We start from the raw sequence: 22,261 nt of genomic DNA on the forward strand, positions 1-22,261 counted from the left end.
GCTGTGCTGTGTGTGTGGGGAAGTCCTGCAGTGAGGTAACAGCCCTGCTGTATTGCAGTACTCCTCTGCAGAACCTGAGCCTTATGGAGGGTCACATCAATAAGCAATACAAAATGTGGTTTTTGTTTAGTTCCTTCAGTTTGAGTCATGTTTTCAAGCCCATAAGGAAGATGGACTTTTCCTTAAAAACTTTGTGAGAAGAACCCAGTCAGAACAAGCTAGAAATCAGCGTAGGGTTTGCTGTGTTTATTTTGGTGCTCTTACCTGGAGAGGGGTGGGGAGGGAAGGAGAGAGAGACATGTGTTTTGTTACTTGTTGGCTTATTGAAGGAATTCATCAGAAGCGCCCCTTGTCCTGTTGAGCAGGATGTTTCCAAGTAAATGCTCCTGTGGCATACACCACCTGAAGTGTGTGTGGATCACGTGTTGCAGTCTCCATTTGGAAGGGTAAGCCTTTGTGAATAGCTTGCTTATTTTTGCCTAAACCAGCCTGACTCTTGGGGATGGTCCTGTGCAGGGCTAAGAGTTGGACTCAGTGATCCCTGTGGGTCCCTTCCAACTCAGCATATTCTAGGATTCTGTAACCTTCATGTCATCGTTGTACTGCATTGATAGCCATTGTGTCTGGGTTCACTTGATTAGTTGTACCCTAACTGCAGCTGTGCTCTGCTTCATTTACTGCTTAAAAAGAAAGCCTTTAATTTCTTCCAGCAGTTAGCTAACGAGGGAGATATCTTTAGGGAACTGTGGATGAATCATCTGTTTACTACTGTGGCTGAAGTAAGAGCTGCATAAAATCCAGACAAATCCCAACCCTTAAAAGATCAGCATCATTTGAATTGTCTACTTTCTGTCTTTGGAGTGGGTTGGTCTTGGTTGGACACCAGGTGCCCACTAAGCTGCTCTATCACTGCTCTCAACAGGACAAGGTGTAGGGGTATGAAATGAGATGGAAAAACACCTGTGAATCAGGATAGAGACAGTTTATTAAAGCAAGAGCAAAGGCTGCATGCAGAAGTGAAGAAAAATATTTATTCTCCACTTCCCATTGACAAGTGATGTCCAGCCACTCCCTGGGAAGTAGACCATCAGTATGAATAGCAGTTGTTCCAGAAAACAAAGGTCATAATAATAAACACCCTCCCCTCGCGTCCGTCTTTCTCTTGGATGTTGTTCTGAGGAGGTGTCATATGGATATCCCTTTGGTCAGGTTGATTCAGCTGTCTTGGGGATGTTCCCTCCCAAGATTTTGCCCACCACCAGCCTACTGATAAGGGGGAATGTTGGAGACACAGCCTTAATGCTGTGGGGAACATTAACTCCAGATCAGCCAGACCCAGTACACTCCTACTGTGTAAGTCTTGGGGTGTTTGTATTATGTCTGGATGAGGTAGCCTGCTGCTTATTTCCAGGCTTTGCCCTTTTCCTTTCCTGGGTCCAGAGAGGATGAGAAATATGGCAGCTCAAAAACTGTCTCTCAGGGGAGGAGACCTTCTCTGTCATTCTTAATGTTTTTTTTTTCTGGAAAAAGAAAGAACACACTCTCATGTATTGCTGGGGAAATATGGGTGGTGAGGAAAAAATGAACTCACCCTTGGGATTTTTAGTCTGTCTGAGGCTTTTTATTGGAGTCTTCTGTAGTTGGTGACATGAATTAAAGTTGGCCATTTGTCTTCTGCACTTTGCTATTAACTCCTCATTTCCCTGCCTGAGTAAGTCTCCTTGTCACCAGCAAACCTTCCCTCCCTGTTTTGCAAAGTTTATGCATAGAGAAGCAAAGCAATTGAGCTGCTCTGGGAGGCTGGCAGGGCATGCAGTCGAGCAGGCATCTGTTCAGAATGTTAGGAGACACAGACAGGAGGAGAAGGTGCAGAAATGTGCAGTGGCCAAAGGAATGACACTGAAAAAGCTGCAGCATCTCCCAGCTCCAGGAGTAAACCCCAGAGAGCCAGATGGCTTTCTGAGGAGTGCTGAGCCTATCCTTGTGCCTCTCAGGAGGACCCTTCTGGCAGCCCTGCACTATCTGCTCTTCTGGGAGATGAGAGGGATCCAAGCCAAGAGTGGACAGAGGAGAGTGCAGACCTACTGAACCCCTCTGCTGCTTCCCTAGCTCTTGGTGTAGTATTCCCTGAAGAAAACAGTCTACTCTGCCCATCAGGGAAAACCACCTTTTCAGGAACTGCTCTATAACCATTGCCACTTGAAATAAAATACCACTTGAAAAATTCTCTGCAAAGTGCTTGTTTTGTATTGAACTGAGTCCATAAAGACAAGATTACTTGTACAGTTTCCTTCTTAAAAATGGCTTGACTGTAACTATGTTACTTCAAATAATATTGCCAATTGTTAGCATTGAGAAAATGATGCTGTGTTGGAATGTTTACCACATGTTTCACCTGCTTCCACTATTTTTTTTTCTATTTTAACTCCTCTTTGTCTCAGAGCTTTTCTCTCTTAATTTCATTTGGGCTGTATGTGTTTTGCTTCTTTTCATCTCCCACTTTTCAGACAGCCATCCAGTATTGCAGTGATGACTCACCAGATTTTGAACCATGGGGAGGTCCGTGGGTGATGTAAGCCCAGAAGTCAGGAATCTGTGTTGTTTGGTTTTGCACTTGTTTCTACCTGCTATCCCTGCCACTGCCTTTCCTAGTGACTTCCTTCTGTGTCTTGGTGTCCTTGTCAGATAGCAATGACAATTTTTATTCAACAATGGAAAATACATTGAGATTAGGGCAGGGGAGTGGGGAAAATACTTCACAAGTGCCAACAATTTATTTTTGTTTTAGATTATAATTTCCTTGTCCAGCATTATATACTTTCTCAGTAGTAACATTTATTTAAGCCATGGAGAAATGAAAGATCACATAACAGGTGATTGATTCCTAAGGTGCTAGACTGAGCCTTGTGATGTCCATGTTCTTACCTCTGTGCTTTTGACTGGTACACCTCTGTTCACCTGGAAATTATTCCTGAAATTTTAACAGCTGAGTGAGCCATCTTATCTTGCTTGGTTTGTACTCTTAGTACAAGTAGCCCTTTTCCTAGTATAAAATCTGAAGTGATCATTTGTTACTGCCTGACAGCGTTGTATTTTCTGTAAAAATTAATTCTTTCTTTCATTTCTTTCTCCAAGGAAGAATTGTATATGCTCTGTGTGTTTTTAGATGCTGAGGCAGTGGCTTTTATTTAGATGTATGTTGCCATATTGATAGATGGAAGAAGGCAAGATAAGAAGAGTACTTCTTGAATCCTTTGCAGAAGACATGAAATATTAATTGTTTTGAGTTCCCTTGAAAGTTAATTTATAGCCTGGATTGTGAAAGCTCTGTCAGTGATAAATAAATCTTACTTGTTACTAGAAAGGTAATTTATGCAACTAGGTCACTGCCCATCAGGATAATGCAGAGTTCTTGGTCTTATTAAAAACAGTCAGAAGCAAAAAGTACAAATCTTACGCAAGTGTCTGCAAAAAAAACTACTAAATCTTTTCCCCAAAAATCAAGGGAAAAATTCCTGAGGATTTTATTATAGCTTTGTAGTCTGTTCTTCTCTTATGGACTCTCAAACCTAAAGTAGTTGTGGTTTCCTTATGAGGGAAAGACTGGATGTTTCACTCAATCAGTGCATTACATTTCTGACCTAGTAAGAAAGTTCATGGTTTTAGCCTTAAAGCCACGTGTTTCTCACAGATGGAGTACTGTCTTTCTAAGTGGATGTTTATTTAAATATTGACTGGCATTCAGAGATTTCATAATTCCTTCAGAGAACCTAAGTATGATCATTATTTTTCATTTGGATATGTTAAGAGCTAGTAGTGGTGAAACAATCTGCTGGACTGTAAAGTTGCTTTGTTCAGCAGCTGCTGTGTGACAATGACTATAGCATGTATCTTTATAGAAGTGTACAGTTCAGATTGTGATTTTGAAAATTTGGATAACTAAAGATTTGGGTTTCAGTTGTAACATAATTTTTGGTTGTAATGGTTTTATTGGATGTATCCAATGTAAGACTTATGGCTTAAAAGATGGTGTGGGTTTTTTTGGTGTCGTTGTTTTAGGAAATAATCAAGTAATGATGTGAACTGTAGCCAACAAAGGAAAAGTGAGACATTTGGGCTTTGTTTCCTTTTTAAATAAAAATTGAATGGAATTTCTTTCTATTAAATTCAACATATTATTCCCTTGTGTTTATTTATTTATTTCAGGAATTGGAGGCCTTTCAAACATTTGTTGAAAATCGACTTCCGTTTGATATTGTTATTGATGGACTCAATGTTTCCCACATAAAATCCAGAAAGATGCAGTGTGAAAATGTAAGTGCTGGTTAAATATTCATTAAGTGTTTTGTCTATACTGATTGTAAAACAGTGAGAGCCTCATTATTAGTTATCCTCTAGAGAAAATGAGCAAATACTTTGTCACACATTACAGTGAAGTTCAAAGAGTTCTCTAAGTTTCACAAATTAAAAATTATTAGTGGGAAGATGGTTCTTCTTATATATTTGCCTGTATTAGCTGTAAAATGTCATATATTTCCTCATATATTCGATGTTTATAGGTACAGCTAAGGTGTCAATAATAACATAATTACACAAACTCTGTGTGATTGTGTAAGTTTTCATAGTAATAGGGATTTGGGGGAACTGGGTAAATCTGCTGTGTAGAAAATTTAGTCTAATATAGTTATGCTGGTAAAGGTTGTCATTAAAATAATCCCTTGCTTAGTTCAAACCACATCCTGTACACATTTAAACGTTATTTCATTTCCTATTGCTTTGAGACTTGAGCCCTATTTAACAAGGGTAGCTCAAACTGGCTTCAGTTCTTTCCATTTGATTTGGAGAAGAAAAATCCTGCTCCTTTATCAATGCCTATGTTTGAGAATTCTTGATACTCCCTTGTAGCACTTCACTAAGAATTGGCTTAAGGTCATTTGGGTTTTTTGTCAATCAAATTTACTTTAAATTAAGAGCAGCAAAGTAGCTGCTCACACGTTTCAAAGCCAGAATTTAAATCTTCTCGCTCTCAAAATTGAAATGAATTTATAAATGAGCTTGATAATGAAAGAAGAAATTCACTTTCATTCATTTCAAGAAATACATTTTTGTTCTAAGAATTACTTTAAAGCTATTGTTAGGAAGTAATATATACTCATCTATGTAGATAAAAGTGAGCTAGGGAGGTTAGATAAACTTGCTGAAAGGTGTTTCAGAGTGGCAGTGTAGTTTCGTGAGATACTGTCTCAGAAAGAGAGCACTTCACTTACTACAAAAATAGCAAAAAAAGTTGACAGGTTGTTTGGGTGGGATCAGGGAGGAGTTTTGATTATCTGAGAAGAATTCCAGGCAGAACATCGTGGCACAATGTTTTCACATGTAGAAAGACAGATCTGTGCTGCCAAAGATGAGGAGGGGAAAAGAATATCCTTCCTCAGTGCATGCCTTTCCCACTGTGGGAGCTCTAAACAGAATTCTGAATGGTTTGTAGAAACTGGAGGCAATTGAGCAAAGAGCCAACCTGATTTTGGCAGATAATTACTCCTGATTTCTGATCAGAAATCTTACTAGGAGGTATTAGCATGCTGAACAGCATAAATTGCCTTTTAGGTTTCTCCTTAGCTTGGGCTGTAATGGAAGCAGTTTGGGATCCATGATGCCAAAGAGCTCCAGGAGGATTCTGTGGAGGCATCAGCTTTAATTTAGGTTGTTTCGTATAGGCACAGGTCAAATTTCTCTTGAATCCCAGCTGTTTACTGATTAGGAGGATTTTGGGAAGACCTGCCTTTTCTTCCTACACAACAAAACAGTAACATCCCATCTTATCCAGAAGAGGGTTCTCTTAGCTAAAATTTACTTGTCCTATGAGTTAGGTTGCTGTGAACAATTATTACATTTTGTCATGCACAAAAAAAGTTAATCATTGGGCTTTCTGCCAGCCTTTTTCTGCTCCTGTTTTCTGGATCCTCTTTTTTGGGAGTATGGAATCATTACATGAGAGATTGGAGAAGTCCATTATTTCTGCCATAGACCTGTAGATACTCACTGGCTGAATAGTAGCTGTTTTGGCATGGGAAGTGTATATTTGCACTCTAAACAACAAAATAGCTGCTTCACTTCCCAAAAGAAATAAATCTTCTAGACACATGGACTACTAAAGACTTTTCCCAGCATTGATCCTCTCAACCAACTGAGATCCTTTTAATTTTTTTAATGCTAGATGTCGTTATACGCAATTTCTGTGTTAACTATTGAGGTTATAGTTTTTTCCAAGTGGAAACATAGTTTAAATGCGAGATCATTCTGGATGCTAGCAGATCTTGTTTTATTTCTTCATGACTCTGAACTTCTGTGTTGTAACATGTCAAAAAAGGACTATATTTTTGTTCTTATTTTGGGTCCTTCTAACAAGAAGCATGTTTTCTTGTTTTCTGACTTTTTTTTCAAGACTGCTAAAAACAGAAAGAAACCCGCAAAGCAGAGCAATCCTTTCTTCTGTCTCCAAACTCTTTTCAGATGAGGGAAGGGAAGGCCACAGTAATCTGTTCATGTGTTGCTTTTCTGGTTATGGTGTTGCTGCCAAGCAGTCTCCCATTTGTGAATGCTAACCTCCTGGAATGCTGTAGTCTGTCCTTTGAGGGCTGGCTCTGCCACAAAACATCCTCTTCTGGAGGCTCCTGTCCTCATGCCTGTGACAGCCAAATGGAAAATGTGGAGTGGCACACATGGGGCATTTACAGCCTGCCTTATGAAGTTCCTCAGTCTGCACAGGGAAACACAGTGCTGAACTGAGAAGATGGAGAAGAGAAATAATGTGAGAGAAGTGGGAGGCAGAGCACAAAGGATGGAAAAAACCAAGAGTGAAGGCAACTGAGGTCAAGCTGGCTGGCTAGGGTAGCATGACAGTCCCATTTTGAAGAGAGGTATGCTGTGACTTCTGCCTGACTAGAGAGGTAGTAAATGAGCAGTGTTTCTGAGGACCTACGTTAAAGCTGTCCAGCCTGTCAAAAGCTAAATAATTTAACTTGTCAAAAAGCTAAGTTATTTTGAGTCTCCAGGTATGGGTCAGTCTGTGTCCTTTTCAAGGGTTGATTACTGCATCTGTTAGACCCAGTCAGGATATTGTTTTATAAACTTTTCTGTTAGAGTATGTAGTTAGTATGCAGCGTGGTTGAAAGAGAAAATGAGATTGTTGCTGCATTTCTAACACACTCTTAAGTGTTACTATTTGCAAATTATTAGTTTCTTTGGAACCTGTCCCTTATGGGATTTAGAGAAAATGGCAAAATAAAGGGTGTTGTAAAACACAAGAGAAGCCGAAAATTTATGTGACAAAAACATGGTAATTTAAATACATTCTGGTCTTAATTTACATTTAACAAAAAGTACTGTTTAACTTCATGATTTAACTTCCAGAACTGCAGCTGTTCTGATGAAGACCAAGACTCTAGCTAACTCTTAGTCATATGATTAGAATAAGAATACATTGATGAAATTTTCCTCTCTGTTTCAAACAGCCTAACATTGGTAATTCCATGTCTTAGGCATCTTGGGGAGTGGCTGGGTTGTGTGGCAAGGCACAGGTACCTTGAGGGATAAGAGGGGACAGAAAAAAAGCAAAAGTTGAAGGCAAAATTTTTACTCATTTTATTCCCAAAGTGTTCTGACATTCTAGAAAGCTAGATATGTGACTTGCCAGGCAACTTCAGTCCTCATAGCCAGCACTTAGCAAATCATCATGAATATTATTGACTTTACAGATATGCTGCAACATCCTGTCGCAGTTTCTCTGGTTTATGACACTCTTGGTTTGTAAATATAATCCCCAAATGCCCCTTTGTCTAGGTGGGTTTTATTCTCGGTCTGTTTCCTGGTAGAAATTATGATGTGGCTGCATCAATTACTCAATACCTGGGGAAAAAAGGAGGCAGCATGAAGATGGGAAGAAATATTTTTTTTTTTAGATATTTTTGAGGGCTAGGGAATGGTGAGCCCATTTGATTTGAAGGCACTGCACACATAGTGACTGTAAAACTGCAACACCGGACAGCACCTCCTTTCAACCCTTTGCTTCCTTACTGTAGCACATTAAAGTAGACATTAAAGTTGACTCCTTCTTAAAAGATACTGTAGAATGGAAATTATTTTTGCTATAGAATCAATAGAAAAAAATGCCAAACCTCCCTAAAGTCTAAAATAGTTCAGCCTTGTCATCTGCTGCTGTAAGACTGTACCTGATGGGTTTTGCCTGACTGAGTCACAGTACTACAAACATGTGACTTATAAACAGATATCCTGGCAGTTTAAATAAGCAAAGTTTATTCAGGCTGTGTCATGACATGTAGTTAATCCTTTCCTCCAGATGTATCTAATTACATAAATCCTTACCCCACACAATCACATTTGGTACTCTCTGTAGTGCTCTCACCTTTCACCTTGTAAAGGTCAAGAGAGGGAATTTCCAAACACTAACTGTCCATTTCTCCTACTAAACAATCTGTTATAGTTCTTAAATGGATGTTTTCCTGTTTATGACAATTTTCTGCAGAAGTATTCCTTTGAAATGAGAGGGAATCCCAGTGCAAATGGGATAGCTAGGCTCTAGAGACTGCTCTTGGGTTGCAGAAGGGGAGTGAAGACACTTTGCTGTTCTTCAGCTACCCCTGAGCTGCGGAGGACCAGGGTGGGAGGTGAGAGAGGGGTGAGAGAGCATGATCTGCAAAAACAGTCTGAAGAGTGTTTTGCTATTCTTAATTTACAATGAGTTTGGAATGTTGTAAATTACGTATGCAGCCACGTCCTTTTTTTTTTAGCTGTACCCATGTGGTGTTAGAAGTAACTGAATATATATTTCAAATGTTTGTTGGATCAAAGCTAACTCACTATTCCCTTCTTCAAGCAGTTTGGCAGTTGGGGTCAGCTCTGCCCTAACTTTACCCTCTCTAATGTCTGTATTAAACTCAGACATCTAAACGATTGGTAAAATAGTTCCAGACTGAGTTACTCAAGGCTGACAATGCACAAAGGAATAGGTTTTGCTCTTGGCAGATAATTCAAAGTGGTTCCTCCTAAACTTAATCAGCACTTCTATAAATGGACTACATGAGTTTTTGTAATTCTCATATAAATTGCATTAGGCCTGTAGAATAGCTGAGGAAGCCAGATCCTTGTTGTTCCTTCCCATCCCATCCCAGTTAGCTGGCAGCAGCCAGCATACCACATCTCTGGCCTGAAGCAGCAGTCAGCTCCTGCCAGGAAAGCCACCAGACTCGCCCCTGTGCTCCTCTCACAGGGTGTCAAAAAAAGCCAGGCTGTGGCTGCTGTAATTGGGAGTGCTCTGTGGCAGGTGCAGGGGACACCTCACGTTTTGCATCTCTTTCTTGTCTCTTCCTGGGAAAGAGCAGCAGGCTTGTTGAGTGGAGATTGCCATCTGAACTGCGGAAGGGACTAAGAATTTTGCAGTAATGATACTTGTGTGTAATCATATTACTGCATTTTCTTTTTCTGTATGTCAAAGATCTAAAATTATATTTAACAGGAAGATTCAAGGTTTAAAGCTGACATTATAATTTTAGTTCTTCTAGTAGTTCTGTATAGTTATTGCTGGTCTCCTGGCTACATTAGAAGTAGAGAAAAGAGTGGATAGAGAGAGGTTGCAGTCCTGAAAGGAAAGCTGGTAGTAGAAAAAAAGTTTTATCAAGATAAGGGATAAAAACAGGATATAGGATAGTAGTCTACAGAAAAATGGTGAATGGTCCTGTTAAATTTTTGAAAAACAAAACCAACTTTGGCCACAGAATTAAAGAACCTTGATGAATTTCACTTCGTGAATTCAGCTCAGACCAAAGTGCTTTGGTATGTACTGTATTCAATTAGCAAGGCTTATTTTCCAGATATAAAGACAATTATTAAGACAAGAAAACCTCAACTCTTCAAAAGAGTTCTCTTTTAAAAAGAAGAAAAAAAATAAAAACAGGGCATCTATCTTAGTAACCCAAGTCAATTTTGAAACATAATTTTGCTTCTTTGAAATCTCCGTGTAATGCCTGTAAATCCTATGTGATGAAACAAGGAGAGGAAACAACATATTGGAACTTGTAGTGTTTGAGAAAAATAGTGAATACAACTTTTTCTCCCAATTTCCAGTTACTAAACCATTTTTAAGGCCATGAAACACACAGAATAATCAGCTCCTGTGCATACAAGTATAGTTGACAAGTACACATACTAGTATGCTCAGGTTTTCATGGGGGAATCTTTAAGAGTCTTCAAGTCAGACTTAACCGTGCAACATGCATAAAAAATCATCTGTACAGTTATTGAGACAGTGATACTTTGTACAAAACATTAGCTCCACTCCATGAGCTGTCCTACATAACAAGCAGTTATTAATAAATTTGACCCCAAAAATTCATCCCTGGGAAAGAATTTTTTCTTCTCTGACTCCTTTGGCAGCATCTGTGATTTGTTCAAGTACTTTACTGTCTGTAAATGAAGCAAGAATGAAGTAGATCCATGAGTCATTCTCTGTTCAGAATCAATACATCCAACAGAGGTCTTATTTGTCATACTGTGACAGTTCATCAATTCTGCCTCCGACCACCTCTTGTCTTACCACTCAACAAAGCAGTCAGACGTGTTTGTTCATTTGCTCTCAGCCTTTTCCATCTCTTTTTTTTCCCTCCTGTCTTCTAATGGTGGTTCAAGTTTGCATTTCCATGATAACAAAACATTTGGCCTGTTGCTCAAGATTGAAGAGATTTTTATCTTTGCAACATGTGTTTCATTCTTTAGAGCTGTACTTTCATTTCCTGTAAGTACTGCACAAACTGTAAAGATGGAGATTTTTGGTATTTTCATTGAAAATCACCTTCACTGTCCGTGTAACACGATCTTAGAAGAGAAAGAAGGTCAAGCAGTAAGGGGTATTTTTGAAACTTCCCCTATTTTTAGAGATTCATGAGTGAAATATTGAGCATTGCATCCATATCTCATCAGTTAATTTCTGGGGGTTCCTTGGATATCCCAGCAGAAGAACTCAGTTCTCCCCTGAAGGCACATCTCAGAGATCAATACTAATCTGCTGAAATCTCCCCTCTCTTTCTATGTTGAGGCCATCCTGAAATAGCATAGCTCAAGCTCAAGAATTGTGGTCACCAGATGCAGAAGAACAAGGCTGTTAAACATCCCAGGAGAGCTGAAGGAAATAGATTCAGTTGCCAGTGAAACCTAGAGGGAAGGCCTGGCCTGCAAGTTCTCCTCTCCCTGCAGCTCCTTTGAAACCTGGCAGTTCCTGATTGTGGCTAAAAGAGAAATAAGAGAGCATTTAATATATTCAGCTTTGTATACCTGTAGATTGTAAGTGCAGATGTATTGGACATCAGTGTGTCAGAGGTTCCAGAAGTGCTCCTGCAGCTGGTTGGCATGGATGCTTCCACCCAGGAAACGCCTGTGTTGCCTACACACCTTGAACTGCCAAGTCTGGCTCTTCCCATAGCAGCGTGCTCCAATGTCCCGCACTGCTTCTGCAGCACTGGGACAGGAGAGTAGGAGGTAGCTGGGACAGCTTAAGAAGGAAAACACAAGGTCAGGGGAAATTTCTCAAAATTTTTAAATTCACAACATTGTGAAATGGGGGAGGGGAAGCTGACGGGATTCCCTGAGTAAATGCCTCATCAGTTGGCTGTAAACAATTATTTTTCTTTTCAGAGGTTTCCGCTCTAGTTTTGCATTTCCTGGTGAGAACAGAGCAGCAGAAATCAATCAAGTTAAAGAAATCTGACTATCAGGCAATTTGACTGGTTCTGCCTGTTACTTTCTCTCAGAGTCAGATTCTTTTTGGTGTCACCTCCCATTATTATTTGCAGCCTTTGTTTCTGGCTAAAAAATTAATAAAAACCCATGTGGTTAAATTAATTATTTCTATTGGTTTCCATCTGGTGTTTATGATTTTTACCTTTGTATTTGGTGATAATAGCAAATCAAAAGTTAATTTAAGTACAGGAGCACCCAAGCACCACTCATACCTTTTTTTAACAAGTGAATTTGCATCACATCTTTGATAATAAGGTTCTTCTAATCACTAGGAATATAAGCTTGAAATTCAGTAGGGCAGAGTGGACCTGCCTTGATGATTCATGTCCCAGTGAGCTTAGTAACTGTAGCAAACAGGTTGGTTGTTGTATGTTGTAGAGAAGTCTAAAATCTAGGTGATAAAGTCAAATGAACGTGTCTTCTGAACTGGATGAGTTTCTATCTTGCTGTGTTCACTTTGTCCCTTAGAAACCTAGAAGATGGGGATTTACTTTGGGCAGCTCAGCTGCTTCACGTAATCATGAATTGTTATCAGTGTGGCAGTAAGAGGTGTGCTGGGCCTCCAAATTGGAAACCTGGTCTCTGGGGAACTGAACTGCTTCTTTAGAAGTGATTTTCATATGAAAAGTCTCCATAGTAGTGAGAGGCTATGGGAAGCAGGCCAGAAAATGTGAAGGCTGGGTTACTATAGTCCAGCCCTCTGAAGGAACAAATAGTTGATCTGAATGTGAGAAGTGCTGGATTCACTGTCATCTTAAAAGCAGCATAGGTAATCCTCAGGACAATGATTGTGTTCATTCATGTACACCTGGATTTATTTATATATTTGAAAAGGAACCAATTTTGGTTCACAGTTGGCTTTCACATTTAATAAACTATTTCTAGTAAAAGTAGGAAAGAAAACATATTTGAAAGTTGTGTTATCTGAATGCAAAAAGGTACAATCTAACAAAAGCCTAAATCCATTTGGATTAATATATGAAGCTGTGAAAACCTAGTTTTTTGAACAGTATGTTATTCCTAGGGATCTCTACATATTGACATGATGTTTAATGATCCAACAATCCATTAAGCTACATTTGGTTTTTTTCTCTAGTTGCATTCTGTTTGTAAAGCAGGATTAGAAGAGACATTTATGTATAAGTAAATATAATTAAATTGAGGTTATTAAATTATTATAACCTGCAATGAAGTTTAAAACTGAAGTTATTTTATTTTTGTTAATCTAGACTCATAGAAAATCAAGTACAATTGTAAACAGCTTTTAATCTAAATCTCTTCATAAACTGATTGTTTTGTGTTGTCTGGAACATGGAAATAGGAACTCCTGTTTGAATCTGGGAGACTGATTTCACTAGAATTAAAATTCCATTCTGAGGATGACAATCATGCTGACAGTATTCTTGCTTAAAACCAATTTATAAGAATTCCTGTTTCAAACTGAACTTATGAAAAATGGTAAGAACTCTTCTTACTCAAAATACTGTTGCCCATTAGAGGTGACATTCTATATCAAACACTTCTTAATGCAAACCTCACCTTTTGCTGGTATTGATTTTGTACATCAGATACAGACATAAAAGGGAAGAGGCTAGCCCTATTCTACTTTTTACTTATTTTGTTTAAGGGTACCTTGTGCAGTTCTTCCAAATAAGGGAGGGGAAATGAGGCAAGGCAGAAAACCTAAGGGTCGAAATAAAATAGTCCCCATGCTAATCAGACTTTTGCCTGTATGTGTGGTGTTAATCTAAATTAGATCAAATTAGATTAAACTAATATGTTCACTATGTTAATATAAAGAGGACATCTCATTCAGATATCTGTCACTTCTCTGAGGACTGCTACCAGGACGGTACCATTAAGCTGGCATTGTACACGCTGAGACTTGAAACAATTTTGTTGCTTGGTCTCATGTGAGGAGCAGGAGTGATGCAGTAAGAGCACCAGTACCAAGGACATAATAAGATAACTATGGCTACCTTTGCTGCTGCTGTTCTGCAAGTTCTCAGGAAAGTAACTGTTATACAATAGAAATCTTCACTCCCATCCCTCAAGAAAAATGCCTAACTCAAGATCTTAAAAATTAGTATTTGCAAACCATTAGATGAAGAAACAACCTTATAAAGCATAATTTGTGTTGGTGTTCTCGTTTTTCTGTAGATCTCCATAAACATTCAAATCTTCTATTCTGTAATTATTCCTAAATATGATTCCTCGAAATTACATTTTAAAACCACTTTGAATGGTTTATCTCTGGCATTGTGACTATTTGCCCCATATCATTGTTAGGAAACTTTTTTCCTAATGAGAAATTCTCTATTTCAAATATTTTACATATTTACTACTAATCTTCACATGCATCTACTGATTTTTCCTTTTCACCCAGAGGTGCTAGCTTGTGATGCTGTTTCTTCCTGATTTATTATTCACTGGTCAGTTCCTTAATGATCTGAATAGTTCTTTTCACAGTTCTACCTAGAAGTATGCATTGAATTATAGTGATTCAAAAGCTAAAGCGGTTGTCAAAATTTTGTAAACATTAGGTACTGTATTTCCAACCAGTTTAATGAAGAATTAATTCCTTCTTCTAATTTTTCTGAATAGTTTCTACCATTTCCAGCTGCTGTGTTGTCCTATCCTTGCACAATGCTTCCTGTAGTGACTGTTAAAACTGAACCTGTGCTTCTTTCACATGATTAACACCAACTTACCTCTTAGATAAATCAGAAAGTATTAGTGATGCTTATGCCTGTCCTTAATGTCCAGCATTTATCCACTTACCTGCTCGCTTCTATGCTCAACAAAAAGGAAGCAGTGAGTCTGCAGTGATATTTCTTCTGCCTCTAATATTTTGAATTTTTGACTCTTGAGCTTTTAAGGAGTCCAGGCTGAGCAAGCTGTGTACAGTGTGTGTCATAAGCCCTCTAACAGCAGCTAAAAGCCTGTTCAGTTCCACAGGTTTTGAAGTAGTTGTTATTCAGAAGTTGCTCCTGACTTAGGTGGTATACCAGTGTGGTAATATCAACCTTGCTGGTGCCTTCTCTCCTTTTTTATTTCCTAGTTGTGTGATACTTTGGTAAAATAGATAGTGCTTACACTGTACACTGGGGGAAAAAGAAAGTAAAGTATGATGCAGGTGTTTGTTAAAGCTGTGGTTCTCTGGAGTTTGAGCTTCTACACTCAATGCAAGCTTAGGAAAAGAACATTGGAATACCTATTTCTTGAATACTGCCTGTACTGCTACTTGATTGAATGACTGATTGTTTGATTGATTGATTGATAGATAGGAGTTTTCTTCCACCACAGCCCTGTGTTGCCACACATTAGAATAAATAAAATGAAGTAGTAGTAAGAGGGTTGCAAGTAATCATAGAGCAGAACCAGACAGTCTTAATGAGGTTGATTTGATGGTGATTTACCATGCTCCTTGTGAGGAGTAGTTACCCTGGGCTCGTCCATCATTAATGTCACTGCACTGCTTTCATCATCAGAAGTCACATACTCCATGTCCCTGTAAAACACTGCACTGTGCTCTGTAAATCAGTTTGTGTGGAATGGCCATACATCTCAATAGTGAGAGGAAGTGTCTTAAAGAACTGGAGGGTTTTGACATTTTCACTTCCAGTTTATGTGTATGTATCTGCATATCATGCCTTTAAGAGTGAAATCTCTTAACTTTCCATTGAATGGGCATTCCCAAATGGGCTTTCAGAGATTTGAATGCTATAGGTTAGGGATTTCTTTTTTGTCATCTCACCCACTCTCATTTCCACAAGCCTATTTAGTCTACCAGCCTAGTTAACATAACCAGTAATAAAACACAATTTTAACCATTTGCTATCTGATAAATTTGGTAAACAAAACACTTCTGAAATCATAGTTCTGTTTGGAACTCGAGCACTGATGTTCAGTCCTGGATGCTCCAGAGTTGTTAGCTGGGCATCTGCATCTTTTCCATGGAAATGGACAAAAGAGGGCAAGGTGCAATATAGTTCATCAAAAGTGCTGGCTGATGTAGTCGTATAGATACCTGGAAACTGTAATTCTGAGTCCCCAGGCTAAAAGTTACTTTAGAAAATAGATCCTTTTATGGAGTAGGGCTGGGGCTTGGGAGTGGTTCTTACTTGGCTTCTGTTGCCCAAGCCTTTCTGGTGGTCATATTTTCATATTCTCAAGCTTGTTTCTCTTGACAAGGGATAAAAAATGGCTAAGTATACAAAGTTTTTCATATAACTGGTTGTTCCCAGGAGGCCAAGCCTTTAGACAAATGCCAAATATCATCTATAATTAATTTGTAGGAGCTGACAATATAATCTGTTTGTCAAATTGCTGTATCTTTAACGTTAAAGAAAAATACTTCAGATAAAACAGTGGCCTGCCCAGTGTCTAGCTGTTGAGTATTGCAGACTGCTACCAATATACTTGTATGAAAAGCATCAAAGTACAAAAAAATTAGATCTTGTGGACTTTAGCTATCATGGTGGGCTTTCAGACTTTCACTGCCTAGGATGTCCAGCCATGGACACTGCTGGCAGTGTTACTAGTAGTAAAATGGCATCAGTCTGCAATGATCAAAACTAATGGCTGTGTAAGGTAAATAATGCTGACCCACATTTTACATCAGGTGCATTACACTGCATCAGAATTTTGTTGGTTTTGTAGGAACAGTGAGTTTCTTGCCAGGGTAGGCCTTGATCCAACGGGTCAGTTGAACTTCTCTCTCATGGAACTGGCAGTGCAAGGTGTGCTGATGGATGTGAAAGTCCCTTGAGCTTTTTCCAATGTGGTAAATACCAGTTATGCTCTTAGCAATAGTAAACAGATTCCCTCCTAGGTTCCTCCTTGCTGAAAGCTTTGGTTTCATGGTTGACCTAGGGCAGATAGGTCTGACTCTGACCACACAGCTGCTCCTCCATCTCAGATCTTTGTGCTTTAGTTTGCTTCTGCTGATTTTTGTAGTGTTGAAGAAGAACATTTTATATGTTCTCTTTCATATTAAACAAAATTTTCCTCTTTCTGACCTTTACAGAGAAATCACCACTCATTTCGGTAGTGTTTGTTAATGTATTTATGTGTTAAGAGCTGCAAAGGTTCTTATTGAAACAATTGAAGGTGTATAGAAGTTTTGAAGGTAATCTCTGTATAATAATCTATAGCTGGCAGCTGGAAAATAGTACTACTGAGAAACAGCAGAAATACAGTGTGAAAATTGTGTTATAAATATTTGCTGCATGTTGTACTCTGATGCTTTTTTCAACTGCAGGTTGCCAGTTTACTGATGTTTCCTTGGTTATCATGTCATTCTGTCTGGATGTCTGTTGTTCTGTGAGCTTAGAAATAGTCTTTATGTTAAAGTGTTTCTGGAACTGTCAAGTTTATTAAAATGTGAGATGTCTCTGCAGAAGCATAGGTATAATATACCATAACAGCATCATTTCTATGCCTGCTGTAACAGTGATGTCCCTAGCTGCTGCAGGACCTTTCCTCAAAGGACAAAAGTACTGTCTGGGACTTTAGGACATGGGGAAAACACAGAGCATCAGACAAGGTCAGTCACACTGTACAGACATCTGCATAGGACAGTGGTGAGAGCTGAAGTGTTAGTACCTTTTAAACTGTCAGTTTCAGTCTGACAAAGCCGATTTCAGTCCTGCCCCGAGTTATTTCCTATCTATGGAAAGGATCAGTCAAGCTTGTGCTTTCATTTTCACAACATCCCGTTACCCCTGCCGCCACCACCACCCAGAGATCCTGCTCACATTTTGGATTTTCAGTACTTAAATATAGCTTCTGACCAACGCTGAAAATCTTAAGACTGGCACAGCTCCATTGGGCTCTCCAATGTCCCTTTGAAATAGCTACATTGTTTCTAGTTAATTTCCGATGATTACATTTTTACATTGTTTCTAAAATGGAAAAATGAAACATGGTAGGAGAAACTCCCTTCTTTCCGTAAAGTCTTTGTATACTTTGTATCTCTGATCATAGTAGAAAAGCAAGAGTATCAATGTAATTGCAAAGACTGGATTTCCAGTGGAAGAAGACAGACCCCTGAAGCTGGGGCTTCAGTTGGGCTTCAGCCACTGACTCCATTTACAGTCAGTGGCTCTGACAGGTGAAGTTTCACATCTGAATCTTATGCAAGAATAAGTAAAACCTCATACCTTTTCATTTTTATTTGACTTTCTTCCTCAAGAATATAAAGATGATGTATGTGTAATATTGGTGCAATGAAGCAATGTGTAGTAATCAGTAAGAAAATACTGTTAAAGAAACAGTGGTGCAAGCAGAAAGAATTCAAGAATGGGAACAAAGGATAGTATTGATATGTGGAAATGCAAAGGGAACACTTTCAGGTTTTACATGTTTCTTTTCCTACTTTTGTATAATCACAGACAGGCAGTATCATCTAACTCCTCTTCTTGGTGTGGAGGGTTGAGACTTTTTAATGTTTTGTAAATCTTCAGGTTTTGGTACAAAATAGTAGTTTCTCAGGAGATGTCTGGATAAAATCCACATAAGCTGCCCCTTATGCATTGTCAAGGCCTTGGTATTTATTCTTTTTTACAAGAAAGAAGATGATGAAGAGGATAGATAAAAGTGTACCCTGATATAAGCTATGGAGAAAAAACATCTCAGAGAAGATCAGAAAAGGACAATTTTTTTTTCCTTTGTCCTTTTACCTGACTCTAGAAAGGAAGACATTCAGAAAATTCAAATTCATGAACAAAAATGCTTTACTGCCAGCCCACAACAGCAACAGAAAAGTTTTAATTAAAATAGAAAAAGTTAGTTGTTAGTACTTGGCTATAGTTAATGGTGAATTGGACATTTTACACTTGCTATCCAGAAGAATGCTGCTTTGGATTTCAGATTCACCCCTTCTCTTCCATCATTATTCCCACTTCATAACTGCTGACACAACATCAAAGGGTCTGCTTGTACATTTGAATCAACATTACATTTTTTAGTAAGTGATTGGGAAAGAAATTGTATTATAGTTGCTTAACAAAACTTGGATTTAGAAACTTGACTGGCACTGAAGTAACTTACAGTGTTCAACTTCCAAAAAAGCAGTTAGACAATATTTGAAGAATATTTGTTTGTCTGTGTATTTCTTTAATTGTAAGAGAAAAATTTGCCTGTTCTTCTGTTTTGCAACTTATTCTGTGACATTCAGAAATTCCTCAAATGTCCATATCTTTTTTATTCATAATTTCTAGAGCTCTTTGCATTGTTCATTTAATAGCATGGTAACTATTGTCACTACCCATTTTTCATTTTTTTATTTGTGGATGAACTTCATTCATCTGTATATCATTATGATAAAAATATTACCATTCAAAAGCAGAGACATTCAAAAAGTTTGAGCATGAATGTTGACACTAAAAGGTTTCTCAGGTGTAAGGTCTGACAAAGTGGCTGAGATCTTTTAAAGATGACATCCTTTCTAAAATGCCAGATTCCAGAAAGCTAATGGCTCTTCCACCTGATGATTCCCCATCCATCATGTCATACACACACTTTTATTCCATGTTTAAATCGTGTGTATATGTCTTCACTCTCTGCATGCATGCCACTGTGATTCTGTTAATTGTTGTAGGAAATACTGCTTCACTGTCCATCAGATTACTTCTTGTGCCTTTTGGGAATAAGACAGAGCAGGATATGACTGTAATTATATAGAAAATACCTATTTCAAAGTGCTTTTTTTCCTTTTTGGCTCTTCTGGGAAGGATAGGCACCTGTCGTGCCCTATCTGCACAGGAGAAATTCATAATACTCCTACCAAATCTGAGATTGATTTACACAGTTTTGGTTTGTATTGTGGTGTTCTCTGAGCTCATCAGTAGAATAAAAGACAGGGGTGGCTCTTCAAGATTGTTTGAAATTGGAAACTTTACCTGCAGTTTATAACATAGCAGAATGCAATGTCAGAGACTCTTTATAAACATGTTCCTTCTACGTTCAGAATTGTTTCAGGGATTGTCTTGAGCAGATTGCATCTTCAGTTGAATTCAAATGGAGTTGTAATTAAAGATATCCCCATTACTGGCATAACAGCCAGGGCATCATGAATACAGAAAAATATAAATTGTGCTAATGCTTCTGTATCTGACCTGAATATATTTACAGTTACTCTGCTTCATTCTTCCCACTACTCAGGATTCAAGATGGTTCATTAGTTTGGTCACAGTCTATGGGTATTGCTCTAGTCAGTTTTGACCTGAAAGTAATGTGTTTACATTCAGCCAGTGTTACAATGAGCCAAGTCCTCCAGGCAGTGGGAACACTGGATTGTGCAGGAGCACCAGGTCTCTGGGTACACACTTGGTACCAGTCAGTTTGGACCTGGCTGCAAAAGCATCTTCAGTCTCTGAATACAGACTTACTCTGCAAGTAGTACAGCTGTATTTAGGTATTGTCTCATCTGAGCAAACTGAGGCTACTGTACCATCCTCAATCTGCATTAAATCAACTTGGGAATCTGCTTCTGTGGTTTAGTTTTCCTGCTCAACCAATAATCTGCCTTTGATTAATAGTGTTGACTGTTAAGAGTAAAAGCTAACATCTAAAAGTGAACTGCAAATTTTAATGAATTGTGATAGGGAGTTAAGACATATCTCTAGTGAATGTGTCAAGGGAGGATAAGTCAATTCCAGGTGCAAAGTCAATGCAGACAGGTTAAAACACGTTGAACATTGTGTGATAGCCATCACTGATGTGTGAAGAGCTGTCACTGGTAGAGTTTTGCATGATGATGTGTTACATCAATTTCAATAGTCTTACTGTAACACAGGATACAAAGATTCCCAACAATATTATTTCTGCAGTATTGCAGAGATCCTTGGTGTTGTAAGGGATAATTCCCAAGAGTTACCTGCTGACTGGCTAAAGAACAGAAAGTAAACCAGGCTTATTAATCTTAGTGACTGTTACTTATTCATCCATCACTGCTTTCCCTTTGAAGTAGCTACGCCTGTGTTAATCAGGAACAGATAAACTCCAGAGAAATTGAGAAACATGTATACTGCCCCTGTATTTGAGGGAAGAGGACTTGAGACTAATTTACACTGTGTCATCAATAATAATGTAGAGAATATAGGAAGCATTTGTATTTGGTGCTGTGGTAATGATCTTGAATGTGGTTTGGTGAAATTACCAGCTTTTCTTGCAAGCAACACACATACCTTCTTTGAGTAACTGGCTGTGGCAAAAATCTCTGGCTTCTCATTGTGTATCTCTCCTGTATGTGGGAATGAAGTAAACAGGTTTTTATTGAGCTTATTTTCTTGATCTACAGCATGGAAAAAGGTAACCAAAAATGGTGAAACTCTTAAGTCAAATAAATGTAGGCATGACAAGAATTCATTTATAGCATCATAGAATGCCCTGAGTTGGAAGGGACCTACAAGGATCGTTGAAGTCCCAATTCCTGGCCCTGTGCAGGACACCCCAAGAATTGCACCATGTTCCTGATAGTATTGCCCAAATGCTTTTTGAACTGTGTCAGGCTTGGTGCTATGACTGCTTCCCTGGGGAGCTCAAGTGCTCAACCATCCTCTGGGTGAAGAAGCTTTTCCCAATGTCCAATCTAAACCTCCCCTTACTCCCCTTACCCAGTTTCAGGCCATTCCCTTGGGTTCTGTCACTGGTCACCAAAGAGAGGTCAGTGCTTGCCCCCCCCCCGCCAAATGATCCAAGGAAGTTGTAACTGCAGTGAGGTCTCTCCTCAGTCTCCTCCAGGCTGAACAGACCAAATGACCTCTGTGCTGCTCATATGGCTTCACCTCCAGCCCACCATCTTCATTGCTCTCCTTTGGATGCTCTCTAACAGCTTAATGTCTTTTCAATATTGTGGCAGCCAAAACTGTACCCAGGACTCAAGGTGAGGCCACACCAGTGAAAAGTGAAGTGGGACAATCACCTCTTTTGACTGGCTCCAATTGCTGGCTAAACTTTGGAGACAATGATCATACTCAGCCCTGCGTGACAGTACAGCAGTGGCAGCTCTGAACCTGTGGTCTGTGTTGGGGTTTCTTCTGCAGTTTCACGGCTTCAGTTGGGTGGGAGGCAGCACTAGCAATAGGTGAAAAGAGCAGTAATAGAGCAGTTTGTTGCTCTTATTAGCAGATAACCTGTAGGTGAGTTTTGCTTTTAAATGGCACTTAGTGAACCCAAATGTTTAAGCAATGTCAAACATGATTTATTCATAAAAAATGTGATTTAAATATTTTTGGTGGTTACTTCTTCATGCTCTGTGTGTATAAGGGTGAGTCACCTTTTGCTGAATCACTGAGTAGTGTGCCTCCCAGCAGCAGTGTATAGGGATTTCCCATTTCACAAGTGGGAATCTACCAGTAGTACCTAATGAGAAAGCTACCTCAAGCTAAGCTTTGAAACTGGGGACACATGGCACAGCGTGATCTAGTGATCAGAAAGGGACTGG

General features: G+C 38.9%; 1 protein-coding gene across 2 annotated transcripts in view; it reads left to right on the top strand.

Annotated features, from left to right (window-relative positions):
* PRORP (protein only RNase P catalytic subunit) overlaps positions 1–22,261 on the top strand; it is a 38,957-nt gene that overhangs the window by 10,696 nt on the left and 6,000 nt on the right. For both annotated transcript variants that reach the window (XM_009101915.4, XM_018907432.3), the window contains one exon: positions 4,207–4,314. In XM_009101915.4, the coding sequence (XP_009100163.3) occupies positions 4,207–4,314 (108 nt within the window). The remainder of the gene's footprint in view (positions 1–4,206; positions 4,315–22,261) is intronic.

Source organism: Serinus canaria, chromosome 5 (genome assembly GCF_022539315.1).
Source record: "Serinus canaria isolate serCan28SL12 chromosome 5, serCan2020, whole genome shotgun sequence".
Lineage (NCBI taxonomy): Eukaryota > Metazoa > Chordata > Aves > Passeriformes > Fringillidae > Serinus > Serinus canaria.